The sequence below is a fragment of the Mastigoproctus giganteus genome, chromosome 7, assembly GCF_048544385.1.
Source record: "Mastigoproctus giganteus isolate SK-2022 chromosome 7, ASM4854438v1, whole genome shotgun sequence".
Lineage (NCBI taxonomy): Eukaryota > Metazoa > Arthropoda > Arachnida > Uropygi > Thelyphonidae > Mastigoproctus > Mastigoproctus giganteus.
In genome coordinates, this window is record NC_143581.1 from 72,049,907 (window position 1) to 72,067,960 (window position 18,054).

The 18,054-nt window shown below is 36.3% G+C and overlaps 1 protein-coding gene across 5 annotated transcripts in view; it reads left to right on the forward strand.

Annotated features, from left to right (window-relative positions):
• LOC150082988 (uncharacterized) overlaps positions 1 to 18,054 on the forward strand; it is a 1,785,507-nt gene that overhangs the window by 1,487,251 nt on the left and 280,202 nt on the right. For all 5 annotated transcript variants that reach the window (XM_090377722.1, XM_090377724.1, XM_090377725.1 and 2 more), the window contains 2 exons: positions 2,288 to 2,348; positions 12,811 to 13,104. In XM_090377722.1, the coding sequence (XP_090233848.1) occupies positions 2,288 to 2,348; positions 12,811 to 13,104 (355 nt within the window). The remainder of the gene's footprint in view (positions 1 to 2,287; positions 2,349 to 12,810; positions 13,105 to 18,054) is intronic.

Below are 18,054 nucleotides of genomic sequence, written 5' to 3' on the forward strand. Positions count from 1 at the left end.
CAAATAACTCTGCAAAATATACTGAAATTTATCTCTTTCGATAATCTTTAACTTTTCAAGTGTATAATTTTTTCCTTTGGCAGCCATTACTTCAGTCCTACTAATTTATTAATTTTTCCACGTATTTATTTCTGATGTCCTAGAATTTGTCATGTTTTGAGAAAACTAAATCATAACCAAACTGTCAGCCCTATCACAATGCCAAAGTGAAGTCACATGATTTCTCCATAAATCACTTGTCAATTCATGTATACTTTTGTCTAGTTTAGCCCGTAGCAGTTTTTGCTATCCTAAGTGTAACTTCTCGTCGAAGGAAGGATGTCATCTGCTGTTGTGTATAAAAATTTACTTTGTAACTATTGAAATGCACTTGATGAACAGTAACCATGTTCATTTCCAGAGGGAGCTGTTTGTAATTAGCATTCCACTGATATACTCTTCTTTTATTGCATCTCTAGCTGAGGGGAGAAATGGATGTCTAGTAGTCTCTGAGAAGTCCTGTAGTTTACAAAAATTACTCTACAACAGAATATATATGTAAACATACATATATATTCAACCAATTTTTAACTAGTTTCCCCTTTGGAAATGTGGTAGTAGGATATACAGTAAATACTAGTATATACAGTATTTACTTTTTTCAGTTTCCCATATGAAATTGCTAGTTCTTTGATCACACTACTTTTTTTTCATAATTCGTTTTGGCGGACATGATCATACCTACTGTATATCTGAAATTACGGTATGAAGAGGCACATTATATCGAGGTTGCAATGTATTTAACTGATAATATATACTATCAGACTGATGTAGTTATGTCACAGGGTCCTGTACAGAAAAAAACACTGATTCACTGGACACCATCAGTTATTAAAAAAATGCATTACATTGCAGTCCATTAAACCAAGGGTTTGCTATATCATGTTTCGTTTGGATTTGGATTTTATTGGTGCAAAAGCGACTATATCATATACATATACAGGGTGATTCACCACCAGTGCGACAAACTTGCAGGAGGTATAGGGGGCACAAAGACGAATCGGAATCACATAGCATTGCAGTGTCCGAAATGCCTTCGTCATGCGGTAGAGGATGTTGAACAGGAGGTCGTGTGAACAGCGATCCTGGTGGAAGTCAGCATTTGCGAACCAGTTCCCAAGGCAGTAGGATGGACAAGTATTCAAATGTTGAACTGGCCGACATGCACCTCGAGTATGGAGCTGCAGACTGTAATGGGCGCACTGCTCTGCGCTTGTACTAGGAACGTTTCCCGCACAGGCGTGCTCCTCATCATATGATTTTTGCACGTGTGCACAGGTTACGTGAGACTGGTTGTTTCACGAGAGGTACCATGAATCAAGAGCGAACGACGAGGATACCAGACAATGAGGAGAATGTCCTACGTCTTGCAGAAGGCAATCCGAGTACGAATACGAGTACTCGAGCGATAGGCCAACGATTGGGTATTTCCCAATCCACTGCATGGAGGATACTGTCAACAAACCAAATGAGTTCATACCATCTGCAACGCGTCCAATCATTGGAGCCTGCGGTTTATCCACTCCGGAGGACTTTTGCTACTTGGTTTCTTCAACAGAAACGGTTCGCAAATGCTGACTTCCAGCGGGATCGCTGTTCACGCGACCTCCCGTTCAACATCCTCTACCACATGACGAAGGCATTTCGGCAATGCTATGTGATTCCGAGTCATCTTTGTGCCCCCTACACCTCCTGCAAGTTTGTCGCACTGGTAGTGAATCACCCTGTATAGTTCAGTTATATAATTTTTTCTCTATTTTATTGTGGTAATTAAATCTCTTTGAGTTTATCATTTTCTTCACTGTTATTGTATTTTCAGTAATCTCTTTTTGAAAGTCCCACACTTCATGATCACTTTGCAAATTGCTTATTTTATTTTATGAATAAAATGAATTGTTTCATTCATTTGTATTCATTTTATAATTTTCAAATTTTATGTTATTGCTTTGTTTTTTTTTTTGTTTTTTTCATTTTGGAAACCTTCCTCAGCTTCTTTTTATATATTTAATGAGTACATATACAATCAGCTTATTGAGTGTTGTTAATCCAGCTAGAAAAATAAAATATTTATTCTCCTTATGATTATTCCTTTGATGAGCAAATTTTTAAGATCAGTGAGAAAAAAAAAAAAAAACTATATTTTAAGTATTGTTTTTATTGGTGGCTTGGAATTATATTTTACTCCAATTTAAATAAAATACACTATTTTTATAATTAAAAATATTCTTTGATATTATCTGTTTTCTAGGAATTGATGTTTATAATCATCCCTTGCATCTGACATCTGAACAATTAAGTTCAAGCACTATGTAAGTTGAAAAAATATATCTGTTTATTTGAGTCTGTGTTTTTACACACACACACATACACACACACAAATTTTATATCAATTTCCTACTTAAAAATTGTATTAAATAATCATATACTCTACAATATATAAGTGTTATTTATACTCTGCATCCTTGTTTATTTTTTAGCTGCAATAATTTATAATCTCATCACCTGAAATTCATTTTAGCTAAACCTTGACCAGTACCTGTTTGTTAATATTATAAACAGCTTAATAGCATCTAGGATTATCTCCACGAACACTTCTCATTAAAAGTTGGCATTTTTTTAAAATATCAGTTGATCTCATTGAAAAGGGTTGAAAAAATAATTAAGATCCTTTATAATCACCTTTGTGGAAAAAAACAATCCCTTAACAATAGTTATTTCTTTGAATAAATTCTATGACCACTACAATTTGGTAGTTCCTTTACTTGAAGATTTTTAGTACACTGATGATTTACTTTTGATCTCAGTACATGGGAACAAGAGCTTCTCAGTAAAGACAATATATATATATATATATATATATATATATATAAGTTTAGTGATAAGATACCCAACCCAACCCAACCAGAAACCCAACTCCGCCTTCACTGCTTTCACTGTTTCCATTGGTGTATAATAGATTTCCACTTGATAAACTTATAAGTGATTCATTTCTTCTTCTTGTTTCAGCCAAACTGATGATATTCCAATTCACATTTTTTAATTCCTTTTCCAGCTCTAATATCCTGTCTTCGCCGATGAGTGATCTTACGTTATAACAGGCCAAGTTCAGTTTCCATGCATGGCAGCCTGATCGTACCCAGAGATTCTTAGCACCCTCTGCTTCCACTCTGATCCTCTCGCTGCCGTAAGAGGGGGAGTGAAAGCTGCTGGGGACTGAGGGCCATTTGTTTTGTCATATTGTCATATGCTGGAGGGTTTGGTCTTTTCCTCTTCACGCTGACCGGGCATCGTGAAGAGAACCACTCTACACATTCATTGCCACCTAAGTGACGTAACAGGGCTTACCATCGAGAAGGTGTGCATGAGTGGATTTTAGGGAAGCAGGCCAACCGGACTTCTCCTAAATCTTCTGTAATAGAGAGATATTGGATCCATCAATGTTTTAGGCTGAGTGTCTGATAACATACAGGATACCTGTTCCCCTCTAAGCCCCTATTTATTTTTGTTTAGGAAAATTACAGTCTGTGTTTAGAGATGTACAACATATGGTTAAAGTAGTTTCTCAAAAACACAACCTTTTTCTTCAGTGAATTTTGCTGTTTATGAATCACATGCACTGCTCACCTAAGCTCATCATGGCTGTCTTTCATGTGGGCTGCAGAATTCAATATGCAATCAAGTAATGAACCTCATGTTTGCACTTTTGTGTGGAATACAAGATCTTTCATTCACCACCACCACAGGCAAGAATTTAAATTGTTTAGTACCAGTGATCTAGTTGGCCAGTTTTGTGACCACTGAAACTGATCCGTCTCTCTAGGAAACCAGTGATGGAGGTGAAAAACCACTGCACAAGAACACAGAGAGGAGCTTCATCGTGACTGAAATATATCTGACGTCATGTAGTCAATTTTTTTTATTTAGTCAAAAGTACATCTTGCACAGTTGTGACAATATTTTTTGCAGAAATTGTAGATACAATATACCTATCCAATAAGATGACTCTCAAAAGTAAATAGACCAAGCAACTGATCAAAGAGGATTGCACACACCATTTACATTTTCAAACACCATTTACATTGGCATAGGGATTCATTTCCAACAAAACCTGAGCATTGTGTATGTTGTTAACACTGGCTCAGGATGATTAATAGGATGTAACAATACAAATAGCAATTGTTTTGATTTGATTACAAAATTCCAACCATCAGGCAGGATCCCCAGGTTTGAGGAGTTGAATATGCTGCACATGGTGTTGTGGAGATATGCCTTCTTTGCGTAATGTTCTCCTTACTGTTGATTGGAAAACACTGAGACACATGGATATCTTCAATTCTAGCCCTAGGACTATTCGTAAATGGTTGATCAAGAGAACATTCTCCTGGCCAACCATATCTTCTCAAACAGCATGCTTGTATCGGATGTGAATGCTGGAAGTGAGCTTTTATCTCCCAGTGTTTGGAAAATTCAGCTAATAATTTGTCAGTTTGGAAGTCTGCAGTTTACAAGACATCACAATATTTCCATTGCATACACCATATAAATGGAAATTCAGCACTTGTAAATGTAAAAGGCATCTTGAAAGTAACAATGGAACACAAAAGAACTGGCAAGACACTGCTCTGCACACTTCACATATTTCATCAAGCTATGGGTTGATAAGTTGCATGGGGCACACAATTTAAAAGCAAAATTCACAATGGTACATTGCTGAGAATCTACAAAATTACATAACTCTGTGATCATTCAGAATCAGGCTCCTGTTTATGTGAACATTTTTACTTAAAATTTCCTCAGATATCAGATCTTGAAGTTATGCTATATCTTTGTGAATCGCCCTCTATATATAGCAGGTGTGAAAATATCAGGTTCAATCTACAAATAGGAGATACATTAGGTTATTCTTCTGTCATTACTTGGTTCCATAAATCCAGAAAACACCCATATGGAGCAACAGACTTGTGTGTTATGGTGATAATGTGTTCCAAAGAACTCACAAATTTGAGCATTAGACTAATTTTTCATATAAATAAGCACCAGTAAAAACTAGTTTGATTCTTTAGATACTTTAGTTTGATGCATACTAAAATGACACATTTGCACACTAAAATGCATACTAAAATGACACATTTGCACACTAAAATGCATACTAAAATGACACATTTGCACACTAAAATGCATACTAAAATGACACATTTGCACACTAAAATGCATACTAAAATGACATGTCAGTCAATAAAATTATCATTAAACTAATTTTTAATGAATAACCCAATGTATTTCCTATTTGTAGGTTGAACCTGATATTTTCACACCTGCTTTATATAGAGGGTGATTCACCCTCTATATATAGCAGGTGTGAAAATATCAGGTTTAATCACCCTCTATATATAGCAGGTGGGAAAATATCAGGTTCAACCTACAAATAGGAGATACATTGGGTTATTCATCTGTCATTACAGCAGGCCCCCGTTATAACGCGGTTTGCTTTACGCTGATTCGCTATAACACTGTTCTTATATTATAACCTGTATCTGACTATAACTATAATGCTCTATATCACTATAACGCTCTTTTACAGATTGCATTTTTGGCATATTTAACAAAATCGTTTTATTTGATGGAGTCGATAGCTTGAAAATGAATAGCAAAACAGCATTAAAACGTTTCCCACACCGACTTGAGAAATTTTCCCACGCTCAGTAAATTTTCTCGCACACTAATTTAATTGCAGTACAGTCACTTGTTACGTAGTTCCCAGATCAACAATTTTAAAAAAATGATCAAGTATATTGCTTGAAATATTTGCGTTATATGCATTTATCCGAAGTCTAGTCATCACTCAGTACAGTATTAGACATCGTGCATAATGGACAGTTTACTTGAACATTGTTGTATCATAATTAATGCAACCAACGCAGTTATATTTTTGAAGAGTTAATAATGGCCGATAAGAATGAAAAAGCAACATCTGAGCACAGTATGAAGACTATAAATGTAAGAAAAAGACTGAATTTGAAAATTAAATTAGACGTTTTGAAGCGAATTAATTCCCGTCAACGACAAGCAGATGTGTGCCATAATTTAGGACTTGCAAGTTTAACTGTAAGAACAATTATAAAAAAATATAAGAATTAATTTTAGCAGTGGGAAAGATAGCTGTTCCACTGCAAGCAACTAGGGCTAGGCCAGCTATTAGGATTGAAATGGAAAAGACTTCAACTAATTTTATTGAAGATAATGTCCAATGCAGAATTCAGTTAAGTTAAATATTATAAAAAAAAAAAAAAAAGAAAGAAAGAAAGAGAGAGAGAGAGATTAGCCAATATGATGATCTGAAGAAAACTCACCTTAAAAAAAAACAAAAAAATGTGGAACCATTTAAAACTGGAAAGGGCTGGTTGAATAGATTTAAAATCTAGAGAGAAGCCGCAAGTGCAGATCAAGGAGCTGAAACTTTCAAAAAAGAACTTGTTAAAATTATTGAAGAGGGGTGTTTTGTGTTATACTTCTCAACAAGTTTATAACATAGATGGAGCAGGACTTTTGTGGAAACGAATGCCTAAAAGAAGTTTCATATTGAAAGAAGCAAAAAACATGCCAGGTTTCAAAGCGGCAAAGGATCGGGTGACTTTATTGTTGGGTGGTAACGCTGCAGGGGATTTAAAATTAATACCCCTTTTAGTTTATTTGGAAGAGGGCCAAAGTTCAACCCAAAATCGACACATTTTTCATGATTAAATTCATCAATTAAATTAAATTAATTAAAATCAATTTAAATCAATTAAATTCATGATTTTAATTGGAATTTTAAGTTTAATTTTGATACGTAAATAGTTACCACATAATTATATACGTATGTAATGCAGAATATTTTATATGTACAAATATTTGAATATTAAATATTTTGACCGACATTTGTGCATCTTTTCACTACCATTTATTATTGATTAGGAAATATCCTATGGCACCGACCGCAACTTACAAATATATATGTTACCTTATGGGAATGCGGAGCTCACTTAGCGCTCTGTTTTTCCGGAACGAATTGTCAGCGTTAAGCGGGGGTCACCTGTACTTGGTTCCATAAATCCAGAAAACATGGATTTATGAGATATGGAGCAACAGACTTGTGTGTTAAGGGGATAATTTGCTCCAAAGAACTCACAAATTTGAGAATTAGGCTAATTTTTCATATAAATAAGCACCAGTAAAAACTAGTTTAATGATAATTTTATTGATTGACATGTCATTTTAGTATGCATCAAACTAAAGTATCTAAAGAATTGGCATCATTTAAGTATATCTCATATTGTGAATATCTTCAAAATGAGTTGCCATGATATTGCACTACCTCGAATAAGTAATGCTTTGCCAATGGAGGAGGGTATTGTTACTTATTCTCGGTGGATACCACCACCCAGATGGCACCATTTCGAAGCTTATTGGCTTCTCATCAATGGGTGGGCAGGTACCCTGGTATTATGAAGTATAACTCCACAATATGAGAGATGTCTGATGGTGGGCAAATAGATCAAACTAAAAGCATTTTAGAGCTAAAGCTTCAGGTTGCTTAGAAGTTGACTGATGTACAAGTTAGTACAAATGCATCGTTTTAGTACACAGCAAACTACTAGTAGCTAAAGAATTGGCATCATTAAAGTATATTGTGACGTATTCACAATATGAGATATTTAGCTACTTTAGTAGTTTTCAGTATACTAAAATGATGCATTTGCACTAACTTGTATGTCAGTTAACTTATATGCACCTGGGTTTTTTTTTTTTTTATCACCTTGAGATTGTTGAAAATACTCTTGGCCCCCACGTTTTATCAAAATGGAATTCACATTAACTCGCTTAACTTGCTGATTAGAAATCAAAATCAGTAAGAGCTACATTTTCAGCAAACTATCTCAGCTGTTCAAACATTTAATTGTGTCAAGCACTGCTAGTCTAGCAACATCTTTATATTTTTTTATCAGCTACAAATGTTCTTACTTTTATAGGAAATATTCCACATTTGTGTCCAATATAAAATGAGGTAGTGAAAATTATTGCTTGTTTTTAAGCTCATTTGCCAGCTTAAAAACAATAAAACAAAATTGATAACCTTTCACTGGGAGTGTTTCTGGTTGACCGATTCTGCTGAATTGGAAGTTATGTGGATAATGTGTGAAACACGTGATAACATGATGATGGATAAGTGAACCAATGACAGACAAAAGGATACCAGTGTTAAAATTTTGAATAACACATGTGAGAAATGAATTGGAAAGCCATTGAATACTAATGGCAAATTGTAGCAAACCAGAGATGGACCGTCACCAAGAAGAACCCAATAGCTCCTACAATCTTGGAAAAAATAAAGCAGGATGTGAGCAACCAACTACAAATATGGCCATAGTGGAACCAGAACTGGAGGAGGAACAGCAAAAACAAGAACTACAACCCAGAGCAGCCAAAGTGCAAACAGACAAGATTGCAATATCCAAAATAGGAAAAGGGTGGAAGAAAGCACTAGCAGAATTAGAGAATGTAATCCCTACAAAGACCCACACCATACCAAAGCTTTAAGGTGGCCATTCAAGGGGAGCTGGCAACATAGGTGGTGCACAGCCAATCCAGCTTCTTGGTAATACATTGTGATGTTCACAATGTGATGTAATTGCATGATGTGCTGGTGGTCCATCATGTTGAAACCAGCATTCCCTCTTTGATTCCGAGGTTATTCAAGAGGGGGTACAAACCAGTTCTTTAACAAATCCAGGTATTGATCATGATTAACCACACCCAGTGGCGTAACTGTGCCAATGTAGCCAATGCAGTGCCTTGGTCCCCATGACTGAAAGGGGACCCACTGTGCCCTCCTGCCCAAAACAGAAAAACATTTAATTGAGTAAAAATGTAAGTTTTTTAAGTTATGTTTATGATAAAATTTACTATGTTTATGAACAATAATTTTTTTCACATGAAGCATGTTTATTGTAAGCTAGCTGCACAGCACAAGTGAAACTGCAGTGAATAGAGGTAAAATGGTATTAACATAGCTGTTGCTTCCAGAGCAATTTTTAAGGATTTGTGACTGGGATGGGGGAAAGTCAAATAGGGGCCCATTTATTGGAGGTCATTATTAGAGTATAGTATTACTATTGCACCTATAGTATTTCTGAATATTACTGAGTATCATGTTTACAGTTGTATTGTTAATTTTTTAATTTTACCAAAACAAATTTTTCGGGGGGGGCGCACTTTTTCTAGTTTCGCCACTGCCCACATCATCAAAAAAGTAAGGTCTGGACAACTGTTTGCTCTCCATGCCAGCCCTTACATGACATGGGGGGGGATTCCAAGTTCCGATGCTCTTTTATTGATTTCATTGGAGATTTCACAACAGACTCCTCACTTGTCTGCTCTGTTCCCCTCTTGTTGAAGGTCTGCCACTTCTTGGTTTATCCTTTACACTTCCTATGCTAAAGAGTTTCTTCTCTGACTGCAAAAGTGTTTGTTTTGGTGGAGGATCTCATTGAAATCACACTGGAAATCAGCTTGCAACTCTTTCATTGTTTTTAGTTCTTCCACTGTCGTACACCCAACAACTGACAATAATACATTCTTCAATAGTGTAATTACTTTGGTCAGCCATTGTTAAATCTGAAAATATAAAATATCCGATGCCAACTGATTGTAAAAGAAAATAAATATTTGATATTGGCTAATTATATATATATATATATATATATATATGGAGTAATGGGACTTTGTGGTCATCCTGTAGAACTGCAAGCTGTTATATTAGTATTACACTCATTCTGATTAACACAGTTGTCTCCCCCCATATAGTATAATTTTTAATGAATTGATTAGTTATGTGATAGCTGTAGAAAATACCAGCCCCATTCATCATGCCCTACAACAGGAAATCCAATTCTGACTGACAAACTCTATCATCAGAGCCATTTTTTCAGATTTTGCTGGATTCCAATCATTTTCATTGAGCAGATAAGCCTCAAAAGAAGCCAACTAACAGCAAAAATTCTGCACCACAACACATCAATTTCTTGGATTATAAACTAGTTACTGACAACAATGGAATATTCCATTTCAATGGCAAACAAATTTAACCACTAACAAATTACAAAAAAATTAAAAGTGTCCTTCGTCCTGCCTACAGCAAAACAGGCATGGTGTGGTGAATACTAAGATTAAGAATATGGCACAATCATTTCCAATATTCTCATCTCCTTAGATGAAGAGATCCTCTACAGTGCCCTACCTGTAATACCACAAATACTTGAATATGTTCTAATAACCTACTCACTGTGTCAGTTATCCAAACAGAGCTTTCTTACCTTCAAAGCCACCTTGGAAGATATAGTGTTACAAAAGTTTTAACACTTTTTTAAATAAATTAATTTTTACAATAAAGTGTGAAACAGAACATCAACATAGCAAGTAAATCTAGTCATCTCTTGGCCCTTGAAAATCACTCTGAAAATAATAAAAATATGAATAAGAAAATAACTTTCTTAGCACATTTCAGTCACAGTAGCTCATGTATCAACAGTTCTTCACTCAACCAACCTGCCACCACTCTTTCTGATCTAATTAGTGCATATTTAGTCGAGTGGTCAGGAGCAGGAGTGCAGTATTAGCATTAGCATTAGCATTAGTAGAGGCATTTGATGCAAGAAAGCAAGCTTATGCAGCATCAGCCAAAAAAAAAAAAAAAAACCCCACTTCCACTTCACCCCTCTGTTCGTTCAAAATACCTGTCCAGCTGAGCCTTAAACTTATTTAGGCTATCAACCTCCACCACAAGGGATGGGAGTCCCTTGTGGTGGAGGGACTCCCATCCCTTGTGGTGGAGTAGCACAGTAGCACACACTCTTTGAATAGAGTGGGGTTCAAGCCCCTGACTGATAATTATGGTTTACATGCCAACCTACACTGATCCAGTGTGGCAGATTATGGTCCATTTCCCTTAACATGAATTGTTGAGGAGGCTTCCATCCTGCAGTGGATCGATAATGGCTGCAGTTTACTTTTTTTTTTTTTACCCTTAAAGTATGAATCAGCTTTTGCAATTTATAGAAGCCTGAACTCCCACTGCTACGTCTTGAAGATAAGAAGATAATGCCACATAAAAAAAAAAAAATTTTAAAAAGCATTAGTATTAGTAGAGGCATATGATACAAGAAAGCAAGCTTATGCAGCATCAGCCAAAAAAAAAAAAAAAAAAAAACCTCCCATTTCACCCCTACATTCGTTCCAAATGTCAGTCCGGCTCAGCCTTAAATTTATTTAGGTCAACTTCCACAACAAAAGATGGAAGTCTGTTTTTGCCAATCAACTACCCACTGGCTAAAGGCAAATTTCCACACATGTATTCTATGACTGTCTTTCCTCAATTTGAATCTATGCCCCCTCAGGTTCTTACTCTGAGCAAGAGGAAGAATCCCATCAGCATTCAACTTTCTCAACCCATTCAAGGCTTTTATAAATTGCAAAAGCTGATTCATACTTTAAGGGTAAAAAAAAAAAAGTTATTGCTACCCATGCTACCCATCGGTTAGCATGGGTAGCATGGGTTATTGCTACCCATATGCAGTATTTTGCATTTGTCAATGTTAAACATCAGTTGCCAATTTTCAGCCCATTTGCCCAACTTATCTAGATCCAGTTGGAGCAGCATACTGTCTTTACTGTCATTAACAACCCTACCAACCTTTGTATCATCTGAAAACTTGGACATTAAACCTGATATATATATTTATCAATCGCACTGATAAATATACAAAACAACAATGGGCCCAATGCCAAACCTTGGGGAACTCCACTAATAACATTTGACAACCGACACACCTAACGTTGCCTTAATAGCATCAGCAAATATTCTTGCACCCTTTCTATTTAAGTGCACCCCATCCCTGTAGAAACAGTCTCTCCTGTCAACAAGCACAGACCATTAATCTCAACTTTCAAGTGTTTTAAATTTTTGGTGGACATCAATTCATTTGTTATTCTTGCCTTTAGCACCCTCGTTAACTTATAGTTCTAATAGTTTTTTTTTGTTTTTTTATCTCAGCTTATTTTAAATTATTTTAGTGTATTTTAAGATTTATGCTTAGCACTTTTGGTCTTTGATAACAACATCTTCAGGTCTGATATTTGCAAGATAACTATGCATAAAAGCAATCTTATAATTTTCATGCTTGCTAACCGTGGTAGAGATTCTCCATTTTTATTAATGATTTCTACCTATTAGTGATAAAGGTTGATGTTAATTTAAAAGATTAGTTGAAGTCATCTCACTTCTAAAAGCTACTCATGCAAGATTTATTTTATAGTGTTTTTGTCAAAATTTATTATCAGAAAAGGACTCAACTTTACTCCATTTACATCATTTGGAGCAGAAATCTTTATGCTAAATATTTTCTTTCAAAGTTGGTTTGATGTCATCTTCTTAATATTAAATTTTGTCTGTATACTGTTCAAAAAGTAATAACATTTGACAAAAGATGAAAGTAATTTTAAATATCATATTAGAAATGCACTGCATTATTATCATTAAATCATGTATTGCATTACCATTAAAGTGATCACTTTTGCACTTTCATAAAGTTAACAGCCAGGACTGAAATGTTTATTTTCATACATTTTAAATTTTTTTATTATATAAATATGTATGTAATAAAAATAATATGTAATATTATTATTTTGAATTTATTGTGAAATATAAATAATTGATTTTTTGTTTCTTTTATGCAGCCTTCACCGTGTTGCTGAAATTGGAATTGCTTTAGTGTTTCTCTTTGGATTTTCATTTGTTCCATCAAGCTTTGTAGTGTATTTAGTGAGAGAACGAACCCAGGAAGAAAAGCGATTACAATTTATTGGAGGTGTTGGACCATTTCTGTACTGGATATCTGCCTTATTGTGGGATATGCTTCTAGTTACATTTGCTGTGGGTCTATCAGCTGCCATCATTGCAGCTTTTTCTTTACCTGCTTATGTAGCTCGACTAAATTTACCAGCTGTACTTTTGCTCCTTTTTCTTTTTGGGTAAGCTGACTTTTAAATTAAAATATCAAGCTTTGATTTTTTTCCCCTGTGGAATGGCAATTCAGAAATCCATTGCAGTTAATGTTAATAAAATCAATTTGGTTCAGTTAGATTGTGAACCTCTGCCTGTGACTATTGTTAATCTATTAGATTAACAATAGCCGCAGGCAGAGGTAAAAGTGAATCTTGCACTGCTTCCATTGCAATTGTGCACCAATGTGGAAAGCATGATGCTGAGGATTTCAAGAACTGCTGGTAGTCATCATGTAACAAATAAATATATGAGGCTGTGTTAGGGTAACTAAAACTAAGAACAGGTGCATGTATACTTTGTATACATGCACCTGTATATACACTGATGAGCCAAAACATTATGACCATCTACCTAATATGATGTTGATCCTCTACGTGCAGCCAAAACAGCTTGTACCCAGTGAGGCATGGATGCTACAAGATTTCTAAATGTGCCTTGTGGTATCTCATACCAACACGTAACCAGCAGATCCTTTAACTCCTGTAAGGTCCGTGGTTGAGATGCTACAGATTGGAGTTTCTGTTCCAACACAAACCACAGATGCTCAATGGGATTGATGTCTGGGGAATTTGGAGGCCAGGGAAATACCCGGAAGTCTTCCTCATGTTCCGCAAACCAGTCTCGAACAATCTGGGCGGTGTGGCATGCACATTATCTTGCTGAAAGATGGCACCGCCAGAGGGGAAGACCGTTGCCATTAAAGGGTGTACCTGGTCAGAAATGATGTTTAGGTAGGTGGTAGATGTCAGAGTGCCCAGCACATGGATGACTGGACCCAGGGTATCCCAGCAAAACATCACCCAAAGCATGACACCGCTGCCATCAGCTTGTTTTCATTCCACGGTACATCCTGGTGCCATCACTTCCCCGGGTAAATGACGCAAACGTACCCGGCCATCCACATGATGCAAAAGGAAACATGATTCATCAGAACAGATGACCTCCTCCCAATCACTCAAGGTCCAGTTTCAATGCTCACGTACCCATTGTAGGTGCTTTTTCTGGTGAACTGTGGTTAGCATGGGCACTCGGAGCGGTCTGCGTCTACACAGCCCCATTTTCAGCAGGGTTCGATGTACTGTATGTTGTGACATATTGCTCCCGTCAACAGCATTCCAATTACTGGCAAGTTGCCCTTCTGCTGCACCATATTATCGAGGAAAGCCCTCACTCACCTTGAGCATCGATGAGCTGTGGTTGTCCAACACCTCGCTGGTGGTTCGTGGGATTTCCCTCCTCTTACCACTGTCAGTAGGTACTAACCATGGCTGACTGTGTGCATCCCACCAGCCGTGCCATTTCGGCTATGCTCTAACCCAGTCATCCAACCATTACAATTTGGCCTTTCTCAAACCCACTTAAGTCTGTTGCCTTTCCCATCTGAAGAACAAGAGTAACACTGATTAACAGCATTCAGTATCAGGTGTTTTTTATACTGTGTCCTGACCCGCGCACGTGCAGTAGTTCACCTGCAGTTGCTTCGATTTGCATAATGACTCGCTGGTCATAATGTTTTGGCTCATTGGTGTATATATACACCAAGGATAGAAGTATAGTAAACAATTTGAAGTGCTGGACAAGACATCAATGAATTTGAATAAAGTGCTGGACGATGAATTTTAAGTGCTGGACAAGACATCAAAAGCAGATATTGTTGGGATATCAGAGACATGGTGTCACACAGAGATAAGGAATGCAGAATTTAAATTTGGGGAGTAAAATTTGGGGAGGAGAAGTGATGCTGTTAGTTAAGAAACACATAAAATCTAGGGCAGTGCATCCAGTTGGGTGTCCAGTGCAACGTTGAGTCACTTTGATGTGACATAACCACAACAAAAGCAAAAAATAAGAGTAGGACTGCGAAATAAGAGTAATAATGACTCTAATGAGTACCACAAACAATTGTACAGAGAAATAGAGTAGGCCAGTAAATCAAAATGACTTATAATTGGGGATTTTAACTTCCCAGATATTGACTAGAACTTGTGGTTTGGTCAGTCACACTAGCAAGACTTTTGTGAATTTATTGTATGATTTATTTTCTACAGCAGCATGTTCAAGAGACAACCAGAGGGAGTAATACTCTTGATTTGATTATCAGCACTGATTATTCATGCATTAAGAATGTGCAGATAAAGGAATCACTTGGTGGCAGTGATCACAGTGTACTGATGTGGGATTTAATTAAAGGTGTAATTACTATCAGAGATAAAGGGAAAGATTTTTGCTCTTGTAAAGGTGACTACAGTGGTTTCAGACAGTTTTTAAATTCTGTACAGTGGGATCAACCTATGATGTTACTAACAGCAAATTCTAAATGAGAAGCATTCAAGGAATCAGTCTTGGATTTAGGCCTAAATGGATGTCAGATGAAATATTGAGACTCATGGTAGAGAAGAAAAATGCATGGGATGCATATAAATTATCAGCCAACAAGATGCTTATGGTAGATATAAGCTAGTCTGTAATAAAGTCACAAAGGAGGTTAGGCAAGCAAAGGCAGATTACAAGAAATATTTGGCAAAGGATGCAAAGAAAAACAATGAAGACTTCTTTACTTATATAAACTCCAGAAGGAAGGGAATGAATCAAATGGGTCCACTTGATATTGATGGTTCAATTGTTGATAATCCTGCACATGTAGCTGACAAACTGAATGAGTATTTTGCATCTATATTCACACATGAGGAATTCTGTGGGTAGGTGGATGCCGAACTCTAACAGGGAGCTAAATGATTTAATAACTGAGAGCAAGTTGGAGGAGAAATTATCGAAGTTAAAACATAAAAAAGCCACCTGGGGTTGATGGAATCTATTCAGTTATATTAAAGGAGGCAGAAAAGGAAGTAAGCAAACCCTTAGCCATAAATATGAGAGCATCTTGGATTCAGGGGAGGTCCCAATGACTGGAAATGTGCAAATGTATCCACAATTCACAGAGGGGGGATCAAAGGGTGACACAAATAATTACAGACCTGTTAGTTTAACTTCTGCTCCAGGGAAAGTAATGGAGTCATTGGTTAAAGAAGCATTGCAGGATCATCTAGACAAGAAGTCTTATCTGACCAATTTTATTGGATACTACAATGTGGTCACAAAGGAAATGAAAGCAAAAAAATATATTTTGATATCACATACTTGGATTTCAGGAAAGATTTTGGTACTGTTGCACATGGAAGACTGCTATACAAATTGGAGCAGCAGCATAGGAATTAAGGGCAAGTTACTGCTATTGATAAAGGGAAAGTTGAGTAGTGAAAAGACATAGAGTGGTAATCAATAGATACTTCTTCATGGACTAATGTTATTAGTGTAGTCCCTCAGGTTCAGTGTTCAGCCCATTGTTGCTTTCTGTATTTATCAATAATATTGATGAAGGTATATCATCCAAGTTTGCAGTCGATACAAAGGTTGGCAGGGTTATTAATGACAATAATAACAGTACGCTACTGCAACAGGATCTAGAAAAGATGGGCTGAGAGGCAGTAGCTGAAGTTGAACATTGACAAATGCAAAGTACTGCATATGGGTAGCAGTAACCAGAGAGTAACATACCAACTATGTGGTACTACCCTCAAGTTAGTGGAAAATGAAAAAGGCCTGGTGATAATTGTGCAGTCAGTTATGAACTTTTCCTGGCAGTGCAGACAGGCTGCCAGAGGCAGCTCATAGGGTCTTGTCAATGATATACAGGAATTTTGCTAGTAGGGATAGAGAGGTGATTGTCTCCTTGTATAAAGCAATGGTCATGCCTCATCTTGAGTACTGCATACAGGTCTGGAGGCCTCATTTTAGGAAGGCTTTAGAGCTGCTGAAATGAGCACAGAGAAGGGCAGTGAGATTTGTGAGAGGAAGAAAAGGTTGCTGTTACCAAAAAAGGTTTAAATTTTGCAAATTTTGCAAATTGTCTGGAGACCAGAGACTAGGTACCTGTGTGGTGATCTGATTGAAGTGTATAAGGCCTTGAATGGCTTGAGCAAGCTCAATGCTGTTGCTATTCTTCCTGTTGCTGAGATTTTGCCCCCAAGGAGACAAATTCAAATTGAGGAAAGACAGTTGTAGAATTGATGTGCAGAAATTTACCTTTAGCCAGTGGGTGGTTGATTGCTGGAACAAACTTTCATCTATTGTTGTGGAAGTTGATAGCTTAAATAAATTCAAGGAAGAGCTGGAAAAACTTTTGGAGCAAATGGATGGATGAAATGGGAAATTTCTTTTTTTTTGGTTGATGCTGCATAAGCTTGCTTTCTTGCGTTGTGTGCCTCTACTAATGCTAATACCACAACAATATCATGTCATTGCTGATCACCGAGGAATAATAATAATAATAATACTTAAATGCTTTGTAAGCCCTCCTTCCCTCCCATAGTTTGGAAAAGGGGTTCGTACCATGTAATGTACTGTATGTGTATTATTTATTCACTTCTTTTGGCAATAAACAATTTTAATAATAAAAAAGATTGATTCCGCTTTCTAGTATTGCATGTCTTACCTTATTGATTGTGAATAAACACTGTTAGCATTTTTTTTCAATGAATAAGGTAAGTATTTATTTAAAAAAAAAAAAGAAAACTTTTCTTTGCTGTCATGTAATCATAAGCTTAAAGTTAAATCTTGTAATATATTTTTTTTTGCTTATTTTGGTACTAACGCCTGAAATCATCTGTAGCTACTACTGCCTAAAACTGATTCACATTTTTTCATTCACCCAGTGGTATTTATGTATTTTCAATCCGCACTGCTTTATTTAAATAAAGCAGAAAGAAGGATAATTGAAGTTTAACAAACGTTATTGTTTGGAGTGCTGAAATTTATTTGAATATTAATATTTGCCATTACTGTTCATCTTTGAGCCTTTGATAAATGTTGCACAAATTAAAATTATACCATAATAAAGGGGACATCATGTGAAAGGT